This window comes from Gadus chalcogrammus, chromosome 8 (assembly GCF_026213295.1).
Source record: "Gadus chalcogrammus isolate NIFS_2021 chromosome 8, NIFS_Gcha_1.0, whole genome shotgun sequence".
Taxonomy (NCBI): Eukaryota; Metazoa; Chordata; class Actinopteri; order Gadiformes; family Gadidae; genus Gadus; species Gadus chalcogrammus.
Window position 1 is genome coordinate 1,876,672 of NC_079419.1, and position 26,348 is coordinate 1,903,019.

Here is a 26,348-nt window from a genome sequence, read left to right on the forward strand (position 1 = left end):
CAAACAGTACGATATCTGACCAGAAGACATTAGGCTACTCTCCCAGCTTATCTTAATAGAGGTGGGGAAAACATTATTCGACCTAACCACTGCTTCACGATTAGGTGGCATGATAAGCCTACGCACATTTAGATATTCCCCCGGTAATGGTTAACATGTAATGTAGGCCTCGTTTTTGAAAAGGTACTATTGAGTCGAACAACAACAGCACTAGGAGGCAATCACGCACCAAAAGACAACGCACAGCCTGCGTGGAAGACCTCGTCCCACGAATGTACACAGAGCGTGTTGTGAGGCGCAGTCTTTTCATATTTACATAACATAACTGGTTATGGAACCTGTATTAGAAAACGATTCACAAAAAGTCACGCAGTAGGACTCATAGGCTACATCAAACTACACCACAGTTATCTCGTGTGGCCAGCTCTAGCCCTTCATGTCCTAAGGCCGACTGCTTTTCTTGTGGATAAGTAGGCTATAGGCTAAACTAAAATGTAGACCAACTTACTTCAATTGTATTGCCTTTTACCCCCGGTAAGCTGTGCATTGAATGATTGAATGCGTCTCATTTGTGTTTTTAAGTGTGCGTTAGGGCGTTTGTTCATTTGTTCTACAACTATTGGGTGGGGGTTTTAGTGGGGGGCTTTCTCTGCTAGGAGGCGTGGCCACCTGACAAGAGGCGGGGCTGTGAAGTCAGACAGGTGTACGGAATCGAACAGGCACAGAAACGCTTCGACTATCAATACTACACGAAAAGTCCTAGTTATCTTTGCACACTAATGTAGAAGCCTACGCGCTGTTCACCATGCTATAGTTCTTTAATTTGGCGTTTCCTATGTTGTGCATAGCTACAGCGGAATAGTCTACCTGGGACTTTGTCACTACAACGGAGGTGTTGAAGGAGTTCCAGCACCTGGGAGTTTGGATCGAAGGCTACCTTCCTACCTCGAGGTGGATGGGATGCACACCGTCCGATGAGGATTCCTGCTGGATTTGAAAACTTAAATGATTTGTTTTAAAAAAAACAAAAATGCCTCCACTGACGCTGTGTTAACGTGACCCAACTTTCTATCATCGTTAAGTCCCGCCGTATTTCGATTCACGTCTGAAGATGAGGATTCCTACGTCGGGCCAAGGGAGCGCACTGCTCACTCTGCTGTCGGCTATTGGTAAGATCCTTATTTCAAAACACAGGTATTTGAACCAAACCTCTTCTAACTTCGCATCATTCTTGCACGATTTAAAACTCAACTAATTATCCTATTTGTGTTTCATTGTATTATCACTATTATTAAACAATGCTTAAAGGTGAGCTTGGTGAGAAAATATAGGTTATAGACCCCTTCGAACATCGAAAATAATCGGTATCATTTGTTTAACTAGCAGTAACCACTAGGCCTACTATGGATTGTTGCGCTACATGGTTCTCACAGTCAGACAGACAGGAAGGTGTTGCAGGAACACGCACCATGTATGAATGCAGTCCAGTGGCATTCCTCCTTTCTCACATCTTTCATTTTGGGGGGCTTATTTTTTTTTTACAAAAAGTACTTGCCCCCTGGTGTTTTTTTTGTAAACATTTTTTTTATTCAATGTTATCGACGCTTGGTTGTTTACTATGAGTAGCCTGAACGTAAAGACAGTTATGTAAAATGTACTGTTTCAATTTGCAGAGAGGCAGGAGAGAGTTACGCAAACTGTCACACACAAACGGGAAAAGCAAGTGGAGTAGCTTTGTGACATTCATTTGCCAACGCTGTTCTGTTTGCCTAGTGTACTGTTGTTCGTTTAACTCAGTTCCTCTGCCTCTTCTTCTTCTTATGGCCCACCACAGCGACGTGTTGTACAAAGAAGATGCAGTTCGTTGTCAATTACTGTGTTTAGAAATCCCCAGTGGCACCTCCTGCATTGAATCGAGCTGGATACGTGATGGCCTTGTCTATCTGTCTGATATGAGTCAGTGACGCATTGTATAGATCTGTTGCAGTCTTCTGAAAAGTTATAATCATTAATCAGGCTGTGAATCAGTAACTTGTTCTTCCCTAGAATTCCAAGGGCATGTGTTTGTTCTTTGATGTTTGCAGTGGTGAAGTTTTCACACCCGCAACCTTGCATACGTTTTATCTTGCAATTATTTTGCTCTCACACTTTCTCCAAATTAGCTTAACTTCATCCATCATTGTAGCTTGAAATGGTGCTCTATACATGCTAACATAATATAGGAATGCCCCAGGCTTTCCTTATGTCATATATTAGCAAATGTGTACAACCTTATCTATTGCAGCATAGGCTATATAAAGCAGCCTAGCCTTCTGTTAAAGAGTATTATTATAATAGTGACAAATACTTTTATTGGTGCAAACATTTTGACTGATGACACAAATATAAGCCGAGATATCTTAAGATATTCAAACTAGTAGGCTTCACGTAGTTACAGGGACAACATTTATCAGAATATGCCAATTGGCTTCGAAGAGGTCGATGGTGAAGATGAATACCGTCCACTAGCTGAGGTAGGCCTACGTTGTGGAATAGAACAAACTGCATCCACACGTTAACGGATGAATAAGCTCCCCGCTCAGAGTACCCCCATGGCCGTGGTGTGTGCGTATACTGAAGCGTCGGTCTCTCTCTCGGTCTCCCCCTTCCCTAGGGGTGCTGGTGGTCTCGGAGTCGGGCTTTGTGGAGCCCCCCGAGCCGGTCTTCGCTCTACTCTCGCTGGCGGAGGACAAGACCCGGTTGCCGTGTCGCTACGTGGTGGAGGCGGGCGAGAAGGTGGTGCAGGTCACGTGGTACAAGGAGCTGACGGACGGCTCCAGGGAGCAGATCATCACCGCCCACTTCTCAGAGGGACACACGGGTAGGGCAATCGGATCGGGCCGCAACTGACGACTGTTTTTCATCGTCGATTAATCTGTAGACCGTTTATTTTTACTTGATTTATCGCTTGGTCGGGAAAAAACAACAACGGGTGTTTCCCAAAATCCAAGATGACATCAGCAAGTGTAGGCCTACTTCGGTTCATAACCCAAAGACATTCAGTTTACGGGTCAGGCTCTCATTAGTCATGAGGGCCAAGGAAAACAGCAACCATTCACTTTCACGAAGCTATAATTAGAGAATCAGAAATGAAACTCGTACTGTAGGCTGCCTTTTCGTTGAAGGTGTAATATTACCTATTTCAAATGGATTTCCAAGGCTTCTGAAAGCATACGGCTTTGAGAACACGGAAGCATATCCCTGTCTTATATACTAAATGTATCATATCACTTTTCAGAGGCATTTTTGTTGAAGAAGGCAGCTTTGGACAACACAAAGTGCTTCCTTTTAGCGCTAAGCCAGCTTGATTGGTCACACCGAGCTTTCGGGATGTGTTTTGGTTCTCTCGGCCCTCTGAATGGTACGCAGCAATTCATCGCTTCGCAGCATATTTCAGATGTAAGGAGACAATGAACAATGGACTCTTTGCACCACAGTGTAACCTAAATCCATTGCTGAACTTTCCCAAAGTTCATGCTGTCTTTGCAGAAGGTTATTTATTTAAATTGAAGTATGTTGCTTCAAGTGTAAACTGGGCACTATGCCAACTGTTCTCTACCATCACTATAATTCATAACAAAAAAAACAAAATGCATCAAATAAAAACGAGGGTCAATAAGCAATAACACCCACACAACCATCACTCAATCAGCCCATTCAAATCATTTTTGATTATTTGAGGACCTAATGTGGGATCCAGTGGTCCTACTTTGTTAAAGCAGAACTTCTGGGGAGCGACGGCACGGAGCCTGGGTCAGACGGCACTAACTGTAACAACAGCTGGGCGGAGTTCTGCCTTGTTTCCGGTGCCATTCTAGATATTTACCGTCAATCTAATTTCTGAGGAGGTTGTATTGGAGAACAAAGAGTAATTAATTGTGTGTGTGTGTGTGTGTGTGTGTGTGTGTGTGTGTGTGTGTGTGTGTGTGTGTGTGTGTGTGTGTGTGTGTGTGTGTGTGTGTGTGTGTGTGTGTGTGTGTGTGTGTGTGTGTGTGTGTGTCACTCAGGCCGACCCCATAGTCGCTGTACCACATTTTTACGAGATGACTTCCCTTTGGCTGGGAAGCACTCTGCTCCGTCACACGTACACGAGGTCTGCAGCAGCTGTTTGCCATGTCGACCAAAAAAGAAAATAATGAACTCCTTTTTTTTTTTTCATTATTTCTCCTCAAACGTCCAGAGTTCGGCCGCTACTCCGGCAGGGTGAGGTTCGAGCACGGCGTTCCCACGGAGAACTCGGCGCTCCTCATCCCCCACACGGAAGAGTCAGACGAGGGGAGCTACACCTGCCAGGTCACCACCTTCCCGTCGGGGAACTTGGAGCGGAGGATCGCCCTCACCGTCTGGGGTGAGCGCCCGGTCCCGACACGGCGACTCTGTTCTCCGGCAGAACGCCTCTAATGGCGGCGTGATGCTATAGACGTGAGCTGTACAAATATCAATCACCTCTCTCGCTCTCCATCCCTCCCTCCCTCTCTCTCTCACTCTCTATCCCTCCCTCTCTCTCACTCACTCACTCACTCACTCACTCACTCACTCACTCACTCACTCACTCACTCACTCACTCACTCACTCACTCACTCACTCACTCACTCACTCACTCACTCTCCATCCCTCTCTCTCTCTCTCACTCTCTATCCCTCCCTCTCTCTCTTCCTCTCTCTCTCTCTCTCTCTCTCTCTCTCTCTCTCTCTCTCTCTCTCTCTCTCTCTCTCTCTCTCTCTCTCTCTCTCTCTCTCTCTCTCTCTCCTCTCTCTCTCTCTCTCTCTCTATCTCTCTCCCTCGCTCTCTCGCTCTCTAGCCCTCCCTCTCTCCCTCGCTCTCTCTCTCGCTCCGTCTACCGCTGCCAACAAAGGGAGGGTGGATACGCTTCTGTTGCCAACTTCTTTGCCACAGTGTGACGGTTCCACTCTGATGGTGGCCTAGAATGTCACCAACCCACCCCATGACCCAGACCAACCCACCCCATGACCCAGACCATAGGCTGTGGGGCTGCCCTCCCCTGGACCTGGTGGTGCAGAGCTGATGTTTTGCAGCCGGTCTGCAGGGAGATCTCCCCCCCCCCCCCCCCCCCCCCTAGCCCCCCCCCAGGCCCCAGGCCCCAGGAGTCTGATGACTCTCCCCTTCGTCTGGGGTTTCTGTTATGACACCGTCAGGATGTCAAGCAGCTCTGTTCCTGCCCCACTGAATCCCTCTCAGTGGGGCATCCTTCACATGCTGTAACGCTAATCGCCCTTTAACCCCCCCCCCCCCGCCCCCCCCCCAGCCTGGTCCCACGGACTGAAAACGGTCGTTAAAAGCTAAAGTTCTAGCTGGTGTTTCTTTGGTTTGGTTTGTTAACCCTTCATATTTTCCCCATCAGTCATCATCGCCGTTGACAGCCAAGTCTACCTGTTCAAACAGGCCCCCCCCCCCCCCCCCCCGTTACGCCTCCCCCCCCAGAGACACCTCCTCCCAGACTAACCTTAACACACCAATCCCCCCCCCCTCCCCCCCCAGAGGCACCTCCTCCCAGACTAACCTTAACACACCAATCCCCCCCCCATCCTGCTGTTAAGACTGAAGGAACACAGAGACTCCACCCAGACTAACCCCCCCCCCCCCCCCCAGAGGCACCTCCACCCAGACTAACCCTGAGCCTCTCCCCCCCGCCCCTAGAGCCTGCTCCACCCAGACTAACCCTGAGCCTCTCCCCCCCCCCCCCTAGAGCCTGCTCCACCCAGACTAACCCCCCTCCCCCCCCCCCTAGAGCCTGCTCCACCCAGACTAGCCCTGAGCCTCTCCCCCCCCCCCCCCCTAGAGCCTGCTCCACCCAGACTAGCCCTGAGCCTCTCCCCCCCCCCCCCCCTAGAGCCTGCTCCACCCAGACTAACCCTGAGCCTCTCCCCCCCCCCCCCCCCCCCTAGAGCCTGCTCCACCCAGACTAGCCCTGAGCCTCCTCTCTCCCCCCCCCCCCCCCTAGAGCCTGCTCCACCCAGACTAACCCTGAGCCTCTCCCCCCCCCCCCCCCCCAGAGCCTGCTCCACCCAGACTAACCCTGAGCCTCTCCCCCCCCCCCCCCCTAGAGCCTGCTCCACCCAGACTAACCCTGAGCCTCTCCCCCCCCCCCCCCCCCCCCCAGAGCCTGCTCCACCCAGACTAACCCTGAGCCTCCTCTCCCCCCCCCCCCCCCCCTAGAGCCTGCTCCACCCAGACTAACCCTGAGCCTCCCCCCCTCCCCCCTAGAGCCTGCTCCACCCAGACTAGCCCTGAGCCTCTCCCCCCCCCCCCCCCCCCTAGAGCCTGCTCCACCCAGACTAACCCTGAGCCTCTCTCCCCCCCCCCCCCCCTCAGTCCTCCCCATCTCGTCCCTGGAGCCCGTGGCGCTGGTGGAGGGCGAGCCGTACGGGGTGGCGGCGTCGTGCCGCGCCGTGGGCCGCCCCGCCCCCACCCTCTCCTGGGACACGGAGCTGCCGGGGAAGCCCCTGGGCCGCGCCTCGGAGGGGGGGGGCGTCTCCAGCCACTTCTCGCTGCACCCGCTGCGCAGCATGAACGGCCAGCGGCTGGACTGCCTGGTGGCGCACCCCGCCCTGAAGCAGCCGCGCAGGCACGCCCACCGCCTGCTGGTGCAATGTGAGTGGGGGGGGCAGGGGGGATGGGTCACGATGATGTCATAACCCTGTGGTTGATTGGGGGGGGGGGGGGGGATGGGTCATGGTGATGTCATAAACCTGTCCTGGATTCGGGGGGGGGGGGGGGGATGGGTCATGATGATGTCATGAACCTGTGGTTGATTCAGGGGGGGGGGGGGGAATGGGTCATGGTGATGTCATGAACCTTTGGTTGATTCGGGGGAGTGGGTTGGAAATTAGTCATGGCATTAGAACTCTGGGATCGTAAGAACCAATCAGAGTTCATGGAAGGGGGGGGGGGGGGGGATTTATTTGTTTAAAGCTAATTGATGAAGCATTGGAGTACCGATGCTCCAGATGACCTTTGAGGTCAAACCACATCCTGTTGGTGGCTACTGGGCAGCATCTTCAAGATGCTGTTGTGTACGTATGAAGAAACTAGTGTGTGTGTGTGTGTGTGTGTGTGTGTGTGTGTGTGTGTGTGTGTGTGTGTGTGTGTGTGTGTGTGTGTGTGTGTGTGTGTGTGTGTGTGTGTGTGTGTGTGTGTGTGTGTGTGTGTGTGTGTGTGTGTGCAGACCCCCCCGACGCTGCCATCTCCAGCGGGGTGAAGGAGTGGGTTGACGGGGCGCAGAACGCCGAGCTGACCTGCAGCAGCGGAGGGAACCCCGAGCCGGGGAACGTCACCTGGACGCGGTACGGCCCGGGCATCCATCCCTCAGTGTAACGCAGAGTTATGGTTTAGGACGATTTCGGACGAAAATCTATTATAAAGGAAATAAATGAAAATGTGTAGAGCTGCCTAAAGTCTGGGGGAACCAAAAGCAGCCGCACATCACATTTATCCCAACGTCTTAAACTGAGGCCCGCAGCAGAGCAGTAGGATGTGGGTTATTTATTCTTCAAATAAATAAAGTAAAAAAAGTTATTTATAGAAAAAAAAAAGAATAAAATCGATGATCGGGTTTGGTTTGAAAAAATCTGAGATTCTAATTTTAGGCCAAAAGGCCCAGCCCTAGTACAGTGCAGCGTCATCATCCTCATCATCATCTTCATCATCATCATCATCATCAGCAGCCAATGCACTTCCCACGACGAGAGCCCCCCCACTCTTTAATCGAGCCCTTCTCCCTGCTCTGATCATCACGTTCCAGAGCCATTTAAAGACTTAATACTGCCACGCCCCCCAATACCGCCTTTCCTTTTTTTCCACAGAAGGCTTTGTGTGGTTGTGTATTTTTACACGCCGAAGGAATGCGACGCAAAACAGGGCTAATCCCGTTCTAACGCCGCGCTAGTACACTAATACGCGGGGCTGGGACAACAAAGGGTGGCGATCAACCCCCCGTAACAAAAAGAAAAAAGGGACATCCTTTTTTTTTTTTCTTGGCTCGATTGAATGCGGAATGAAAGCCACAGTATCATGTTGCTCAACTCCAAGTTTGTAAAAAAAGCAGAGCTGGTTCACATGAGAGGGAGGGAGGGAGGGAGGGAGGTGGGGGGACGAGGAGACACGGGGAAGAGCGCTAGACACACGCTAAGCACTTAATCACAGTGGCCAACTCTAAATATCACACTAACGCGCTGCTAAAACACCGGTTCTGTGCTTTTAATGAGACATATACAGCACCCGCCATTACATTCGTGACCGAATACAAAATAAACTGGGATCCAGCTCCTCGCATTACGCCTCAAACGGTCTCATAGCCCTAATTTCTGTTGCTGTGTATTCTATAATTTTGCAGGGCACATTTCTACGCCTTCATGTTCGTTTGCTGCTAAGTTGCGATGGTTTGCCGATCCTAAAAGGGCAGGGCTTTGATATATATTTTTAAACATGTTGTTAATCCCTGATTTGGCCTGCAGCAGCTTAAAACTTCACCGTGTCATGGGAATTGCCAACATTACATACGCACAGATGCGTCATCGCGGCCTCTTCCCTTTGACATTGTTTGGAGTAGCTAAGAAGAAGAAGCGGTCCGGCTTGAAAACTGGGGTCTCTTGTTTAGTGAAGGGCATTTGTAAGAAGGGGAGGGGGGGGGGGGGGGGGCAGCGGTAGCCGAACCACGGCAACAAGACTCCTCTCAGTGGAGTACATTAGAAACTGGATCTTGTCGTCCACCATTGTGCAGCATGTTAGGACTTCTGATGGGCCGAGTGCAATAAAGTAGGTCACCTATTCCCTGGACTGTGCTCGCCCCCCCCCCCCCCCCCCACCCATCCCGTGCATCCCCAACACCTACAATTTACTCCGTTCAGATCAATGGGCCGGTCGGTGAGCAGGCAGGACTCGTGTACAGGTGCACACACAAATTGGCGGTTGTGCTCTGACAAGATCGGAGCGCTGGGGAAGTGTTCCGGAACGGAGGCAGAGCCTTCAGACACGCGTTGTTTCTGTCCCTGTTGTTTTGCATTGCTTCCAATTCTATAATTAACCTACAACTTAGTACCTGATGAATCATTAGAGATGATAGGGTTTTCCATTGACAAACACTAATGTTTGATAAGCTTATAAGCTCTTGTTTTGTAAGCTCTGCAGAGAAATACTCATTTCTTACACCTCTTCAGGAAGGGCGGGGCTTTGCCAGACGGCGTGACGGTAATCGGTGGAAAACTAGTTTTCGGGCGACCCATCAGAATGAACGACAGCGGCACCTACGAGTGTGTGACCAAGAACACTGTGGGAGCGGCCACAACAGAAATCACTCTGGATATAGCAGGTCAGTGCATTGGTTGACTGTTAAAAATAAGTCAAATCAAACATTTTTATTATTGTCAAATGATCCAGTATAACGTGGTCCTCGTTGAGTGCAAATGATGTGAACGAATTAAATACAATCCAGATTTAGGGTTAGGGTTTGTCTCAACCTAAAATGATGTCAAGTTTTTAATCAATGGCGATATTAGGGGTTATGCTGCCCCCTTGTGAAAATATTACAAACCGTAAAAAAACAATTGCAGTGTGTGTGAGTGTCATAATCAGGGGCTCGCCACGTTCGGCAACACACACTCTCACACACTCTCACACACACTCTCACACACACTCTCACACACACTCTCACACACACACTCTCACACACACACACTGACTGACTGACTGACTGACTGACTGACTGACTGACTGACTGACTGACTGAAAAACAAACACACTCAAGGCAAGGCTTCTTTTAACAGCCCTTTTCATACACGAGGCAGACGCAAAGTGCTTCAGATAGAAACATCGTTATACAGTAAAATAATGGATAAGTAAAAGAAAACATGGGCAAAGTAAAAAAAAAATGCAAGATTGTAGGGTAATAAAATAGATACGTAAGAGAAAATAAAGGCAAAGTTGAAAAAACGTTTTAGAAAGTGAACATTGTGACCTTCTTGCCCCTGCCCCCCAGGGCAATCGAAGCAGAGCGAGGAGGAGGGCAAACACAACCTGATGCTGACCATCGTGGGCGCGGCGGCCGGAGGCCTGGTTCTGGTGATGGTGCTGGTCATCCTGCTGGTCAACCACCACCACCGCCGCAAGAACAGGAAGCTGGCGCTGGAGCTGAGCGAGAGGACGTGAGTCTGGGTGCCTGGGGCCTGGTCCCCGGGAGCCTCTTGGGGGCCGCTCACACTAGGGCCGCGGCCCCGTGCCCGAGCTCATTTGCATACTAAAGTCTAGAACGATTGGCTAGTGTGACCACGCCATCCGCAATCCAGCACGGAACAGCCCCTTGGCCATGGCACACTTGGGAGAGGTGTGCCGTGGCCAAAGTACAGATGCTAATGAGATGACACGCGCACACGGGCGGATACGCAACGTGAGCTGGATGACGTAGTCCTTGCACGACCCTTCTTTCTTTATAGGTCCATGCCCTTCTTCCCCACGACAATCATTTTAAACAATGGCGGCAAGCGGTTCACGAGTGGGTTTACGTTGTGCGTAGTGCGATGGTGAAGTCGAGTGTTTACTTGAAATTTGGGCCGACGACATCATTCAGTCGCAGCTGGACACCACGCTTGGTGATGACGACGTATTTATCGTATTACGACGTGATGACGTATGTGTGAAGGAGCAATCGTGCCCAGGCCACGGCCTTTGGGAGCAGTGTGACCACGGGCCAGCGGGGGGAGGGGGGAGGGGGGGAATCGTGCTGAATCTTCCTGCAGCACGGAACAGGCAAACTGGCCTAGCGTGAGTGCGCCCTAAGCTCCCTAAGGAGCTCGCATTTACCCTGGGAGACGGGTGCGGGGGTCTGAACAACGAACATTAAAAACCTCCCGTCTGTTTGTCTCTACTCCTGGACCAAAATTACCAGGCAGCATTTTAAGTTGGTAATTGCTTTTAAAATGTGCTGTGCTTGTCTCTTTGTCGTTTCTTTTCTTTCTTTTTTTTTTTTCTTCTACCAGCGAGGAGATGAACACCCTCTCCAGAACCGCGTCGGGCCGCCGGCTGAACAGTGTGAGTACCGCCCCGGGAGCCCAGACGTGTGTGTGTGTGTGTGTGTGTGTGTGTGTGTGTGTGTGTGTGTGTGTGTGTGTGTGTGTGTGTGTGTGTGTGTGTGTGTGTGTGTGTGTGTGTGTGTGTGTGTGTGTGTGTGTGTGTGTGTGTGTGTGTGTGTGTGTGTGTGTGTTTCACTGGTTCCCCTCTGAGGTGCAGGAGCCTGCCAGTAGCCGGCCCCAGTGGGACGCCTGTCTGAGACCCACCCTTATTGACGGCTCCAGGCACCATGGAGCCTCCCCCCCCCACCCCCACCCCCCCACCCGCCATGAAGCCGCTAGTCTTCGATAGAGGCCAATGATTAGAGCCCTGTAGACACTCCAAACAAACTGCACACCGCAATGCCACAACACACGCCCCTTCGACAGGCTACGCTGGCTCGTGTCACTTCTTTCCAGATACATGTATTTTGTTTGAATGTTTTAATTTGTATTATTTCGTAGACCCACCTAATCTTGGGTTCTTCCCCCCGTATCTTCCAGCCCGACGACTACGCTCTGCTTAGAGTCGACAGCAGAATCAAGAGCAGCCAAGCGTCTCTGGTGAGTTCCACTGCCCCGACGGCTTTCGTTCACTCTTTATCGTGGCGCCAGCCGTGATAACAGGTAAAGTTTGGTAAACAGTCCTGTTTATAAGTCTTTTGAGGAAGAGAAGTGTACGAGGTAAACATAGGGCAACCGAAACTTGTTCGACAACCCATCTTTTCGCTCATGGATCGAGGATGATACTTGAGTACCTTCTTGTGGAATGTTGAGTCACGGCACTGTGTGTCCCACATGACAGTCGCTGCACTGCACCTGTCGCGCATGAGAAGCACTGCAAGTCTCACATGAAATTCAATGCACAATGAGTCACAGTAAACTCGCTGTACTATTTGAGTCACACGAAACTCACTGCGCTATACAACTTGCGTGTGAGAATCACTGCACTCTACGACTTTGATGTGAGAATACCTGCACTTTCCAGTCAAAAGTGAGAATCACTGCGCTACACCAGTCACGCATGAGAATCACTTCACCATACGGGTCACACATGAGTAACACCTCACTATACGGGTCACACATGAGTATACCTTCACTATACGGGTCACACATGAGTCACTGCACCCCCAGGTTAGAATCCCGTGGTTGGGGCCACACCAGGGTTGCGGCGGGGGGCTATGTCCCGACCCCGTTAAAGCCCCTCTTTCCCCGCCAGCAGGACCGTCCGATCTACAAGGGCAGCCAGTCCACCCTGGGCGGCAGGTGGGGCCCGGGCCCCGACGTGGAGGTGGACGAGCTGGGCCGGCCCGTGCTCTGGTCCGACAGCCGGGACGGGCTCAGGAGGACGGAGGCGGACGGGGAGAAGGAGGAGCGCCGACGCAGGGTGGAGTCGTACCTGAAGAACAGCAACATGTCGCTGGTATGTGTCTCCCGCGTACCACGATGTAGCTGGATCATATTGATCGATATCGATAACTATCGATCATTATAAGGACCTAAATAGTGCTCCAATGTAAATATGTATGGAACCATGTTTGTGTAACAAACACAGCTGCTAGATTCGGTGGTCCAGTCTCTTATCGATATTGAACATGTTTTATATTGATATTGATCAAAAGTCTATCACGATACGATAATTTATTGTTTTATTGCCCAGGCCTAATACGCCCTGCAGAAGGGTCTTTAGAGCAGCAATACATTTCTTTCTGCTTCCGATCTGAGCTGGTTAAACACAAAGACGACGGGGAAGAGACGGCAAGCGGCCAATCGCGTACAGACTAAGTCATTCGAACGAGGCCCGTTGATCACGCCTCTTGTGCTGAAGGAAATGACAGCAGCTTCCCCAGACCAACGTGCAATTTACGATTGATCTTGTTCCGGCAATAGCCAGGCTAGGCGAAACCCCTGGTATTAGAATAATGGGCTAGGGTTGGTACGGTAGCTGTACAATACCACTATGATGCACGTCAAGAGATGCTTTCAGCAGCACAGATGTGGCCGGTGACGCTCCGCTTTCATTCAAAGTTCATTGTTACAGAAATAGAAAAACAAAGGCGACGATCAATGAAGGATCTGGATTAAACAAGGCTGGTGTTGTCTTTATTTTTGTTGCCAACCTTCCCCATTGAAATGGCCAAACACAACGCTGTTCTCCACTTTCCTTCAAACGTCGTCTGGCTAGTCTGGTGCGTTTAGCCCATGAGAAGTCCAAGTGCTGTCCTCATGAATGTGGTCAGCAGAAGGGTCTATGTTTCTCACAACCTCCAGTAGGCAGAGTAGGTTAATCAATGTGTAAACATCATGTATCAAACAAAAGCCAAGGTCACGGGCAAGAACTACTGCTGCAACATATTTATTTATCGGATGGTTGACAAGTTACAACAAATGAGGTGATTATAAGTAGATGGTTTCATGTAAAACGTTTTTTTTAGGTAGGCCTATGCTCTTCTGAGCTGAAGGAAATTGTTATTGAAAGATAAACCACTTGTTTTAGATAAAAGGTGATGCAGTGGGTTACATAGTTCAATGGCTTGATCCTGGTCCAATTCTTGAACGCACAAAGTTAAAAACTACGGGTGAGATTTAAAGATTGACTCACATTGCCCTCTAGTGGTGAGCATTGCGATTGCATGTATTCACTGTTATCCGCTGGCGATTTGGGTCATGTGAATGATGCAGCCTGTGGAGGTAAGCCTGAACACTAGTGAATGTAGTATGTATGTATTTGTTGTTTTGGAGGAAAAAGCCCCTCACTTGTAACGGTCCTTCTGGCAGGACTCTGGCCTGCCGTCCTCCCTGGTCCCCATGAAGCCCCCGCCGGACGACGGCCTGGGCCCCAGAGAGCAGGAGCCCGGCAGCCCCGCGGGGGAGGCCGGCACGCCCACGGAGCCGGACTGGGAGCCCCACCCGGCGACGCCCGAGGGGGAGGAGGAGGGGGAGGAGGAGGAGGAGGGGGAGCAGGGGGAGGAGGGGGACAGCAGCAGCAGCAGCTTCCAGATCTCCGAGGCGCTCACCAACCACTTCTACTACAGCAACGGCGTGCTCCGCCCCAAGCCCCACTCCAACGCCATCCTACTGCACCCCCGGGGCCAGGTCATCTAGAGGCTCGGCTCCTCTGGTCGCCACGACGACGATGGGCGGCCCTCGAGTTCTTGTGGGTCAAGGCCGGCCGGTGGCCTGAGGAACTGAACGATTCCTTTTGTTCCCGAGACTGTAAATCCAGCGGCGATTATTAGTGTATGAAAGCGTGAAACCCTAACATTGCCCAAAATGGGCGTTATGGACGAGCAATAGCCAAGTGTGGGCAAGCATCAGGCAGGGTCTCTGTTGGTCGCTGCTTCTATCAGCTTTAAGTAATGAACCGTTTTGACCGTGTGATGAAACTGAACTACGAGGTCTGAAATCCAACAGCAGCTGGAGCATATAATCCCTGTGCACTCATCAATTTAAAAAAAAAAATGTAGGTAAGTATTCACTGTGGTGTTGGCTGTGCACAAAGTTAACAAAGAGACTTCAATTTGGTTCATGCAAAGAGAAGGTGGACAAGTGCCAAAGCCCCAAACTACCTGTGTGTATCCTCTCTCAGACGGGTCTCTGGAAGTCTCCTTCGTAGTAATAGCAGGTTCTACCCTGTCAGCTGCTGAGAGCTTGAGTCAAATGTATTTTTAAAGCCCGTTTCAACCATAAGTTCCAAAGAGTTTGATAGGCCCTTGTTGGGATCAGATGGGCCCCATAAACCTTGGCTCGCAAATATATATATATATATTTTATTTTTTTGATATCCGGGGGGGAGGGGGGGAACCTGAAATTGCATGTTCAGCTTGTGGTTAAAAAACCCACTCAACACACATTATGAGGGTGTTTTGAGTGGGTCTGCTAGAGGCCTCGTGTCCCATCAAGGATGAAGAGTCAGTAAGAATGCAACAGAGGTCTATATCGTCACTCTGTTACTGGAGAGAAAAAAGGATCACTCTAACGAAGCTGTTCAACCAATGGATCATTCTGATTATTACCCACTGAACTCTTCGGCCGTGTACAGTCTATTCTTCAGAGGTCAGACAAGCCGTGGAGCGGACTATCCCGGTTTGGTTTCTACCGATGCACTACCGTAGTAAACTAGGTCAGAAGCTGACCTCCGAGATACCTTTTGTAAATATTGTGGTAAGCATTTGAAAGTGTGATGTCACTGATGGCATTGAAATGTTTACTTAAAGTATAGTAAGGACAAAAAAATATTTGTAAATGTTTATTTTTTAGTTAAAAATGGCAGATAAAGAACGTGAACATATGATTTAGTCCTGTGAGGACAATAAAATGTGAAAACCAATTGTTGACATTCTATTCGTAATAGAAAATATTTGACATTTGGTGACTTCTTGATTTTTGACCGAGTTGAGCAATTAGTAATGAAACAATGTAATCAACAAATCCAAGCAGGACATTGATTGAATAATTGTGGTAATGGTCATTAGGCACCAATTCATGGGTTTTCGAACTATGCCTTACACTCGTCCTGAATTTCCTGAAGTGGTTTTCTGAGACTTAGTGGGGTTGTCTCCACTGTAACCAATTATGAAGAAGAAAAAGATTCCGCGAGTCATGTTGCGCTCTGAATATTTATAAAGCCCATGTTTTTTTTTTTTAAGTGTTTAAAAAACTGCACACTATACTTAAATATCAAAAGGCAGAATACAAACTTTTCATACTGGTGTCGCCAGGGTTGTTTAATGTTGCCAGCTTTTGCCTAAGATTCTGTTGCAATAATTATATTATATTATTCATGCCAAGCAACCAACAGACCCTGAATACTTAATCTTTATTTTTTAAGCGGCCAGGGATTCAGGGTCTGATAACAGGCCCATTTTGATCCCCAGTTCAGTCAACGTCAATTAATCTGCCATCGATTCAGATTCAACTGTAGTATAGAACAATCAAATGAAACCAAAACACTAAACAAACTTCTGTAGTGTCACATAATTTCAGCCAATCAGGACTAGGTGTTTCACCTAGTCGAGGCGTGAAGGAGGATTATTATTGGATGCTTATTATTAGCATCCGGTCAGCTTCGGCCCCCCCCCTCACTACAGGAAAATTCCGATCTCTTTCTTAGTGTGTGAGAGCTGTGTGTGTCCGACTGTCCGTAAGTCAGCTTCGGCCCCCCCCCTCACTACAGGAAAATTCCGATCTCTTTCTTAGTGTGTGAGAGCTGTGTGTGTCCGACTGTCCGTAAGCCAACCCCGGTGAAACACCTAACAAGTAAGAGGATAATAAAGTCCCTCTTTCTCGCTACCATCCACACCCAAGAACCCGTGTCCTTCCTCTGGGAACAAGGTGACGTCTCACCAAAGGAGGTGGTGTCCCTCCTTGAGGTCTGATGCGTAGCCCTGTGCTCCCTCACTCAGAGCTGAGGATTCAATTCTGCGCTGAGCGAATGATGGAAGTATTCTTTGTGAGTCCGTTGGTGAGTGCGGAGGTTACTCCGCTGGGAGAAGCACCGCCCGCACACGGTACACGTGTACGGTTTCTCCCCCGTGTGGATACGCTGGTGCATCTCGAGGTGGCTGCTGCGGTCGAAGCTCTTGCCACAGAACGGGCATATGAACCACTTCTCCCTCACGCGACAGTTCTTCAAAGCCCTGATTTGCATCAGGTCGTACTGATTGCTCGGACAATTTTTATCCGTGGGCACCAGTCCCATGACCTGGACGTCCATAGGCTGTCCCGGCTCCGTGTCATTCATCCGATCTATGTATCCCGTCTCTGATTGGTTATTGTCAAGACTGTCCAGGGCATTTTGAATGAACTTCATTTCCTTGTCCAGACTTTCCGAAAACTGCTGCGGTCTGAAGATGCAATCGGAGTCGTCTGTGTCATTGCTGTCTGCGATGGAAACGGACGACCAGCGCTGTCTGTCCTTGTCTTCCATAGCGCCATCGGCCGCTTGAAAGTCCGCCTCGGTCGCCGTCTGATTGGAACCGTAGTCCGAATTGTGTTCCATGTCCTGTTCCAGATCCCCCATTTGGATAGCGTCCTCCACAGCCTCTTCCTTTAGTTCAGCCACACGCGAATCTACGAACTCTTCCTTTAGTTCAAAAACACTCAACTCATCGTCGGCTTCATTGGAGCTCCAAGAGCCGTGAAGCTCCGACTGTCTTTCCTCTCTCTGCGTGGGAGGGGGGGTGATCTCTAATATGTCCGCAGTGTCTCTGGTAATTGGCAGTGATTGTTTAGTTTGAATCAGAACAGAAATGGGCCCTGAGGAGAGAAAAGATGCATTTTCTTAGAATAAGACACAATGGACAACAATAAAAGTACATTTTATAAAGATATGTGGTTATTATCGCACATTTATTTATGGCTACTTAAAACGTATACACACATATTTTAATTATTTACAACTAAAGCAAGTAGCTTGTATGAAGTAATAATTACTAGATAGATCAGTCTACCAGCCTACCAAGTGGACTGAAGCAAACGTTGCTCATCTATCCAGCACAGATCTAGGTGGACACGGCCACTCGTGATGTCATATGGGGCAGATTTTAGAAACGGCTTCACACTCACACCTGGTGTATATATATGTCCCCTTTAATAATATAACACAATATAAAAAGTTGGAGTATTTAGGAGCATTAGAAGTTGGTGATTAGTAGTGATACATTAAGATTGTCCATACCGTTATCATCGGGTTTCCCAGGATGATCCGGTTGTTGTGGTGGGGAAAAACATGCAGCCGAAGGGGGAGCTGATGCGGGCGTCTTTGAAATTACTTCCAGCCTTTCCTTTTCCATCGTCAGCACTTTGCTTTTCAGAGATTCGATTTCATCTTCTCGTTGGCGTATCTCAATTTGCACAAAAGCAAAGGCATCGTCCCACAGTTTACTTATTTCTACGATTGCATTCTTGGCTAGCATGTCCATGACTGAGGACAGTCTGCTTTGAAATACGACAACGTTTGCCATGTTTTCCTGGACGACCATTTCCGCCCGAGCAGAAACGTACCTACCAAGAAAGTGACAAATGTACTTTCAATGATACCGTTAACAAAATACCATAAAGTAATAGTCAACAGTTCCACCTCTGCACGACGACCGACTTCCGTACATAGGATACATTCAGGCGAATTCCATGATCATGTGACACTTGCCGTACGGTGTCTTCGGTAGGACAAAGGGTGTCAGAGAAATAAACTACATTACCTGGTTAGGGTTAAATTAAAACATAGAGGCAGTGTAGTTAAATACATATATTTGTTTAATACGCACACACCGCAGCACATACACTCAAATGACTACATCCATGTAATAAATTATAATAATATAAATCACAAATGTACACGTTTTCTGATTACAAAACAATTGAGTGAACAAAAGGGCACCAAGCACTAAACTAAAAAAAAAAGGAAGAGCATTAATTAAATCACCAAAATTGAATTAATTTGGTGATTGCAGTTGCCCTTTGTGACTTGCTAAGGTCTGTGACAGTGCTTTCAATCTAGAAGATTTGATGACAAAATAATGCACTGTTTCATTGTTACTTTCCCTGAGTTTTTATTTAATTTAAATCCATGATTGGCTTCTGACAAATTTGAGACTTGTTTGCATACAGTATGCATCAACAAAATATAGTTTTTTTCTTTAACTTGCGAATCTAAAGATAATTAAATTAAAATTATTACTTTCCAGACTTGAAACTGAAACTGAAAACACACACGTCATCCTTTTCTGGGGGCCCTGTTCCAAGAAGCTGGTTAAGATGGCCCTCAATCTGTATCTCAGCATGCGTTCATGGCAGGCTTTTAAAGACATCATCACCAATCACACACAGAGATTGGAAAGATTATGGATTCTGACGAAGACATTACTGTAATGCAGCTAAAGACTGGTTATGTATGAAGAGGACTTTTTGCATGTTTATGCAGAAATTCATAAATTCCTATATATGATAAAAGTAAGCAATTAACAACAAATGATATGATGACTGATGTGGCAATATAGCATACAAAATCATGAGAATTGGGGAATATTGGCTCCTGCTTCTGTAGGGGCTACATGTTAGTAGTATTGCATACCATGTGTTTGTCTTTATCTAAATGATGTGTATAGAATACTATGGACTGCAACACAGGAGTAGTGACATGTCCAGGGGCATTGTTGGCCTCTGAAATGTAAGCCACCTTTTAAACAAGAAAGGAGTATAATTTAATTTTAAAAAAAAATGTATTTTAAGTGCAATTTCTTAGAACTGGCATAGCCATCGGTCGGCTTTGAATGAGTGAAATGCGCGGTGAGATATGTTAGGCGTCGAGTGTGCCTGCTCATGTGGCCCATTCAGACCTTATGCCAGCTAATTATTCAGGGAGTACATCTTGCCGGTACATCTCACAGGTTGCATTACTTCTCATCGGCCAAGAAACACGTGGAGCTGAGGGGGGGGGTACTTTTATCGGTTGTTTGGTTTCAAAATATTCCTCTCTTCTGCTCTCTCTTGACGTCTTTCAAGCAGCTAGAATATGTCAAAAGATGAGGATAGACATGTTGGTTGCCATAATTAAGACCACTTATATGCATGAACAAAGTCATTGCTGCAGGTGTGAGCAGGTTTGATGCAAACAGAACCTGCCTGATGCAGCAGGTTCTCAGCATGAGTCGTCATGCTATCTGGAACAGAACATTTTCCTTTCAGGTTTTCTGGAACAGGTGCCCGGTGAAAACCAAACGTAGTTTGCAAACTACAATATTACAGCCACACTGTTATTCTTAAGAAAATCTCTTATTATTAGCCTATTTCAGGGATGGGCAACTTTCATGATAAAGAGGGCCACATTTTTCATCACAAACATCGGAGGGCCACATGACTGCACACTTCAACTAAACGTGAGCTGAGAGAAGCTACACAATTTTGAATTTGGTAGATATGATTTCCTGTATTCTGGTGCATTTTGGGGATGGCCACTACCTAAAAAATCATCCAGAATCATAACCTGTGTACGGTATGTTAATTTAACCAACATACATTCATTTCATGTTTTCCATGCTCAAACAGCCACATGAATGGTCAGTATTTTTATCAGTGCAAAGGGCTCACATACATCATCATTCAATGAAGTCAAAAAACTGAAAACAGTGGCCCAACATTAAGTGCAACAACTCAATGAACTCAAACCCAACAAGCAGTTGTAGTAGTTGTGGTGGCGACTTAAGTGGATATCTTTAATGACTGATATCGCTTCTAAGCAAACTAGATGCATGGGTTTGCCTTTGAATTCTATGAATTCTTCTCATCTTTCTTGACCGAGTTTTCTGTAAAACATTTACAAGATTTACAAAACAACTTTGCATTCGCCACCGCTTTGGTCTTAACGTTCCCTCCCCAACTTGCTGCGTTTGCCACCATTCACTCAATAACAACCAGCGGCTCAGCTATGACAGTTCTTCATTACTCCCCCCCCCCCCGGAGTAACTACAAGTAAAGTAAGCACACGATTTTAATCCGGCCTAAAATAAGGTTTCTAAATACAGGTACAGAGGGATATTGATTGTATCGGATCATGGCTCTTTGTAGCTTTCGGCATGTACTACAGATATACCAACATAATTGCACATAAATCTGTTATAAATGTATACAGTAAATCGAACACTGTCACTTAAACAACCCAACTTACAAATTCTGAAAAACATTACAACTTTAGCATTTTTCCTCGATGACACCTCGAAGCTTCGAGTCCTTTCTCCGTCCACTGAGCCGGCCCCCGGCCCGCCCCCGGCCGGCCCCCGGCCCGCCCCCGGGCCGTGCGGGCTCAGTGGGCCGTCTTCTGGTGGGACTTGAGGCTGGAGCGCTGCGTGAAGCACTTCCCGCACGCGGCGCACTGGTGCGGCTTCTCCCCGCTGTGCACCACGGCGTGGCGGATGAGGTTGCACTGCTTGGTGAAGCTGCGGCCGCACTGCAGGCAGCTGAAGGGCTTCTCCCCGGTGTGCCGCCGCAGGTGCTCCTCCAGCTGGCAGAAGCGCACGAAGCTCTTGTCGCAGTACGTGCAGCAGAAGCGCTTGTCCCCGACGCTGCCGCTCCTCCAGGACATGGCCCTCATGCGGGCCTTGGCCAGGGCCACGTTGCCCCGGGAGCCGCCGCAGAAGCCCAGCGGGTTCCCTGCGGCCGACGGGCCCTGGCTGGCGTCGCTCATGTCCCCGGCGGCCGCCATGTATTGCTGCTGCTGCTGTAATTGTAATTGTTGTTGTTGGTGTTGTTGTTGTTGTTGTTGATGCTGCTGCTGCTGTGCCGGCGGATGGCTGGACCCGCTGTGGTGAGCCTCGCCGTGCACGTGCGCGTGCGCTTGCTGCTGCTGCAGCCGCTTGTAGTTCAGGTTCCTGGCTCGCCGGCGGGCCCGCGCGGCCGTCAGCCTGCTCGCCAGGTGCAGCTTCCCCGCCGAGTGCCCCGGCGACCCCAGGTCCACGCCGACGTAGCGGATGGCCGGCAGCCCGTGCTTGAACAGCGAGGGACTCTGCTCGTACTCGGGGCGCGCGGCACCGAACAGGAACCCCGGGTCGCCCGAGCTGCCGTCGTCGGAGCTGCGGTCGGCGGGCGCCCACTGCTGTGGCTCCGCCTCCTCCTCGTCCTCCGGGAGGAAGGCGCCTCCTGAGTCGAGGGCGCACGCCGCCGCCGCCGCCGCCGCCGCCGCCCTGTCGGGCTCCTCCCGCTTCATGGCCGGGTGGGTCCGGTCGTGCAGCAGCTGCGGCGCCGTTTGGCGAGGGAAGGGTTCCGGTGCCGTGGGGTCGCTCAGCAGGGGCGGGCTCTCGGAGGGGTAGTGCTCGGGGAAGACGTCGGGGGTGAGAGGCCTGCTGCCTGGACAGGAGGGAGAGGGAAACGCTCTTACACAGTGGGCCGGGTTGGGGTTAAAGGTGACCTGTTACCCCACCAGGTGTGAGGGCGATTAGCCGCTAAAAGCCTTTTTTGAAAATCTTCCTCTTCTGACATCACTAGTGGGCGTGTCCACCTAGATGTGTGCTAGATAGATGAGGAACGCTTGCTTCAGTCCACTGGGTGTGCTGGTAGACTGATCTATCCAGCACACATCTAGGTGGACACGCCCACTTGTGATGTCAGAAGAGGATAATAATAGCATAATATGGCACCTTTAAGAAGTTTGCACAGGCTCCGGTCAAAAGGGAAAAGTGACCAGACAGATTGATTTGCCAGAGTAAAACCGGATGGTTATGACATTTGCTGTGTAGCAATTCCCTCATATCGGCCGATATTATCGGCCGATATGAGGGAATTTTTCAAACTATTCGGTATCGGCATTTATAATGCCCGATAAATGAATGTAAAATTTTTAATTAAAAAAAAGTTCTAACGCCCCAAACCCGCTGATTTAGGCAGAGTGAATGACGGAGATCGACGGAGATCATCGGTGTTGTTCATGTGTGAAAGTGTGTTCATGGTAAGTTGGCAACTGCCACGAGACATACATTGCTTGAATAACAATTAAAAAAACATCCCCATCAATTCTCTAACGATGATAAGCATGACTTAATTCATGACTAACATGTCCAGTTTTGCTATTGTTACGTGTTAGCTGAGAGTGAAAAGGATTTAACTACAAATAACCAATGTTAGGGAAATGGTTTTTTTTTTGTTGCGTGTTTCTGGATTTTTTTTTTATATATATATATCGGCCGATATATCGGCATATCGGATTTTTAAATCACAAAATATTCGTATCGGTATCGGCCTTAAAAATTCTATATCGGTCGGGCTCTACTCAGAATTTCTCATCATCAACAAGTGGAAGGACTGTATAAAAGGTAGGGATGCACCGAATATTCGGCCACCGAACATGTTCGGCCGAAAATGGCCCAAAACATAATGTTCCGTTTCGGCCGAAGGAGTAAAAAGGCCGAACATAATACACCGAAAATTTTATTTATTAAAAAAAAAAAAAAAAGTTTTACTCATTAATTTAAAGGTACATTGTTCTTAAATTCTTGCTATAATGTCTGCCCGAATGTTAGAAAACGTTCAGTATTAAATAAATATTTTAATTTTTTTATTCATTTACAAATTATCAAATTTGTAATCGATTTTTTTATAGAAAAACAAGACAAAAAAGTTTATAAAGGACATTTAATTGTTTGATTTATGCAATGGTGAAAAATTAAAGCAAAATGAATGAAAAACATTAAAAGCCACATTCGCTATTCGGTTTCGGCCTTCGGCCAACTGTTTCAGTATATTCGGTTTCGGTTTCGGCCAAGAATTTTCGTTTCGGTGCATCCCTACTAAAAGGGAAGGGACAAAACAAACTCCTTTGACTCACTTTGCCCCTGATGGCCGCTGTTCCACCTGTCTTCCTCTGTGCCCTCTTCTTTGATGGGGAGGACGTCCATCTCGTTCCCAGACTCCAGATCTCCACGCTACAAATAAAATACAACATTGAGGAAAACGATCAACATTTAGCCCGCAGGGGAATACATGGAAACGGGTTGATGAATGACAGAAAGTTAACAAAAGTACAACACAACACACACCGACTGCCTTTCACGTATTCATATATTACATTGTTATGATACGTTATAGGTACGGCTAGGTGTAATGGTCTTAAACCCGCATGATTACATGAGGGATTAATACATTGATATGTGTTTATAATTAATGCTTAGTTAATGAAACGAGAAAGATGAGAGCGAGATGCATCAATAATCATGTGAATGATTTGTACCTGCAGAGCTTGCATCTGCTCAAGTGTCGACTCTCGGCCCCAAGATACCAGATCCACCTCTTTGTGGGAAATGTCCTTAACCAATGGAGAACATATCTCGGTAACAGAAGAAGTGTCAAAGCCTGAAGAAAACAACAAAACAAACCAAGTATTTACCTTTCGAGAGCAAAAACACAGAAACTGTTTTTTTCACAATAGCGTGTAATCGTTGACGAAGCCATCGTGGGCATGACGAATAAGATTCATGAAATAGGCTTCAAGCGAGTTGAGAATGAGCTGTTGAAGGATATATAACCATGGGTAGGGTTTACCTATACTATCTCTCCACTATAACATTGTGTGTAGGTCAAAGCAATCAAAAGCCAAGTGTCCATCCATTCAATTTAACTCCTGTTGACGCACTTTGCCCCTGGTTTCCGTGGTTCCACGTATCCTCTTCTGTTCCCTCTTCTTTGATTGGAAGGACGTCCATCTCGTTCGCAGACCCAAGATCTCCACGCTGCAAAACAAAACTAAATATTGAGACACCGACATTATATAGCAAACGCTGGTTAACAGGATGTGGGAGAACACAACTAAAAGCGTCAATGAAAGTAATGATGAAACAAACTGAATTAAACCATTGTAGCTTTACAAATCCTGTAACTAAACGTATGGTGAGGCATTATTGTCATTATTGCTCATTTCAAGTGGATTAATGCTTATGAATGCTTTATTACCTCATTACTGTTAACCCCGCCCCCAAGAGATGACACTCATCGATATTGATTACCTGCAGGGCTTGGATTTGCTCAATTGTGGACTCTCTGCCCCATGACACCGTATCTGCCTCTTTATTTAAGACGTCTTTGGCCATTGGAGAACATATTGCGTGAACGGAAGGGCTAAAACCTGAAGGGAATAACACACGAAGAAAGTGTTTACCTTTCGAGAGCAAACACACACACACACAAACAAACAAACACAACAAGGCGATTGTACACAGCCTTTGAATGCCTGTAACGATACCTTTTTTCTTTGCTCGAATCCTCGACCTTTTGAGCTCTGCCTCCATAACGTCACACTTCTTTTTAAGGACATATATGTCACTCTGGCTCTGAGAAATCTCCAGGCGTAACACTGCACAACTGTCGTCCACACGTCTGTTTATTTCAGCGACTGCTGCCTTGGCTAAAATCTCCATGATGGACACCAGCTCAGTCTGAAAGCTGCAATTCTCCATCTTGTTACGTGTTTTTCTCACAATAACGACACTTGTATGCGGTGATAAAACGTCCGAAGCAGGATGAATTGTTATGGAGTAATAATGCACAAAATGTATATTGGTGAGGGGAGACTGAACTGCGTCCGAAGCGGTACAATGGTACGGAGCGGTAGGCGTCCAGATATACACAAGAGTCAAAAAACTACAGGCTGAGGCTACGCCTGTCCGACCCCTTGTGATGACGTTGCATCGATACCGTACGTTGCTAATATATCCGCAAGGCAAATGCTCCTCATTTCGACATTGACGGATCAACCGATCAATCAATCGCGTCGGCGGTAACAATACTTTTCCGTTGGTTTTCAGTTGGTTTCAGTAATTTTAGTAGCTGCACCAGCAGAACTCATTGTAAGCAGCTCTCTAGATTGTAGTCCCACAAATCTGATTTGAGATTAAAGGTGCTGTATGTAACATTGACCCCGAGCGTTTAAAAATAGGTACTGCAGTCCAAAATCACATGATCGTCTCTAGCCGCCCCCTCCTCCCAAGCCTTGACGCGTATGCAGGTTGCAACTTGCCAGGTTGAGGGTACTGACTTCAAGCTCAACATTACATTTGGAACCTCGAGATTGTGTTGTGTTTTTGAAAATGTTATGTGTTTTTTCAAAAGAGGAAGCGTTTTTTGAGGTCAAGTAGAATCTAGAAAGAACAATCTCAGTTGATCAACTTTAAAATCAAAAGTCTCATGCTACATATTAGTTTTGACTTATCAGGCTGCTGAAGGTGGGAATCTGAAGGAACGTCATTTTAAACACAATTCAGGCTGCAGCAGAATTCTGTAAATTAGGTTCTGTGAGGAATTCAACCCAACGGTAAACGGGCCAGTGTGGAAAAATACACTCATTAGAATCATCTTCTGAAAACCGTGATGAGATTTCATCAGTAGGAGCGAAGCAGGAAACAAGACGTAATAACTCCTGCACGCCCCCCCCCCCCCCCCCCCCCCTGGCAGTTGTAGGTTTCCGGCACCAGACTGCGCTGGTCCAGAAGTTATACTACCACCCAGTAGGACTGCAGGATCCGGAATGATCCAGACTGTGGTAAATAGGGCTCATGGACTGTTAAAGATCTGCCCTCACTACTACAAAATGGATTCATTCATTATCTCATGTTTATTATCCTGATTCATTGAAAATAAGAGCCGTTAAGAGCAATGAAGGATAGTCCATATTGCTGATGATCAAATCATTTAGAAAACATAATCTAGATATAGAGTGTGATATCATCTTTTGGAAATGGCCGATACTGTTTGCCCATTTGCTGATTG

At 47.9% G+C, this 26,348-nt stretch overlaps 3 protein-coding genes across 4 annotated transcripts; 1 reads left to right on the forward strand and 2 right to left on the reverse strand.

Annotated features, from left to right (window-relative positions):
• The first annotated feature begins 89 nt into the window (after nucleotides 1-89).
• On the forward strand, nucleotides 90-17,564 carry nectin4b (nectin cell adhesion molecule 4b). Of its 2 annotated transcripts, XM_056596357.1 has the most exons (12): nucleotides 90-534; nucleotides 849-1,169; nucleotides 2,654-2,860; nucleotides 4,220-4,387; nucleotides 6,373-6,651; nucleotides 7,226-7,343; nucleotides 9,216-9,367; nucleotides 10,034-10,199; nucleotides 11,031-11,082; nucleotides 11,604-11,663; nucleotides 12,319-12,522; nucleotides 13,878-17,564. In XM_056596357.1, exons 2-12 carry the CDS (start codon nucleotides 1,112-1,114, stop codon nucleotides 14,202-14,204), a joined length of 1,791 nt encoding a protein of 596 aa, XP_056452332.1. In that variant the 5' UTR covers nucleotides 90-534; nucleotides 849-1,111; the 3' UTR covers nucleotides 14,205-17,564. The 2 variants fall into 2 exon arrangements, with proteins under 2 accessions (XP_056452332.1, XP_056452333.1); XM_056596358.1 differs by lacking the exon at nucleotides 90-534 and having other exon boundaries at nucleotides 668-1,169; nucleotides 12,322-12,522; nucleotides 13,878-17,563.
• Nucleotides 14,924-18,254, reverse strand: LOC130387331 (zinc finger protein with KRAB and SCAN domains 5). Its single transcript, XM_056596359.1, has 2 exons — nucleotides 17,779-18,254; nucleotides 14,924-17,357 (listed from the first exon to the last, which is right to left on the reverse strand). The coding sequence occupies exons 1-2, from the start codon at nucleotides 18,080-18,082 to the stop codon at nucleotides 16,501-16,503; spliced, it is 1,161 nt and encodes a 386-aa protein (XP_056452334.1). The 5' UTR covers nucleotides 18,083-18,254; the 3' UTR covers nucleotides 14,924-16,500.
• A 2,621-nt stretch (nucleotides 18,255-20,875) lies between these two features.
• si:ch211-155e24.3 (uncharacterized protein LOC100150696 homolog) lies at nucleotides 20,876-25,241 on the reverse strand. Its single transcript, XM_056596362.1, has 6 exons — nucleotides 24,826-25,241; nucleotides 24,590-24,708; nucleotides 24,220-24,316; nucleotides 23,818-23,939; nucleotides 23,416-23,512; nucleotides 20,876-21,941 (listed from the first exon to the last, which is right to left on the reverse strand). Exons 1-6 carry the CDS (start codon nucleotides 25,037-25,039, stop codon nucleotides 20,902-20,904), a joined length of 1,689 nt encoding a protein of 562 aa, XP_056452337.1. The 5' UTR covers nucleotides 25,040-25,241; the 3' UTR covers nucleotides 20,876-20,901.
• Nucleotides 25,242-26,348: the final 1,107 nt, after the last annotated feature.

Excerpts from the sequence above, each read along its gene's own strand:
- si:ch211-155e24.3 (XM_056596362.1), bottom strand. The coding sequence starts at position 25,039 with ATGGAGAATTGCAGCTTTCAGACTGAGCTGGTGTCCATCATGGAGATT. Across the intron at positions 24,317-24,589 it reads AGCAAATCCAAGCCCTGCAG|CGTGGAGATCTTGGGTCTGC; the intron begins GTAATCAATATC and ends TTTGTTTTGCAG. Across the intron at positions 23,513-23,817 it reads AGCAGATGCAAGCTCTGCAG|CGTGGAGATCTGGAGTCTGG; the intron begins GTACAAATCATT and ends TTTTATTTGTAG.
- LOC130387331 (XM_056596359.1), bottom strand. The coding sequence starts at position 18,082 with ATGGTCGTCCAGGAAAACATGGCAAACGTTGTCGTATTTCAAAGCAGA. Across the intron at positions 17,358-17,778 it reads TGGGAAACCCGATGATAACG|GGCCCATTTCTGTTCTGATT; the intron begins GTATGGACAATC and ends TTCTCTCCTCAG.
- nectin4b (XM_056596357.1), top strand. The coding sequence starts at position 1,112 with ATGAGGATTCCTACGTCGGGCCAAGGGAGCGCACTGCTCACTCTGCTG. Across the intron at positions 4,388-6,372 it reads GATCGCCCTCACCGTCTGGG|TCCTCCCCATCTCGTCCCTG; the intron begins GTGAGCGCCCGG and ends CCCCCCCCTCAG. Across the intron at positions 10,200-11,030 it reads CTGGAGCTGAGCGAGAGGAC|CGAGGAGATGAACACCCTCT; the intron begins GTGAGTCTGGGT and ends TTCTTCTACCAG.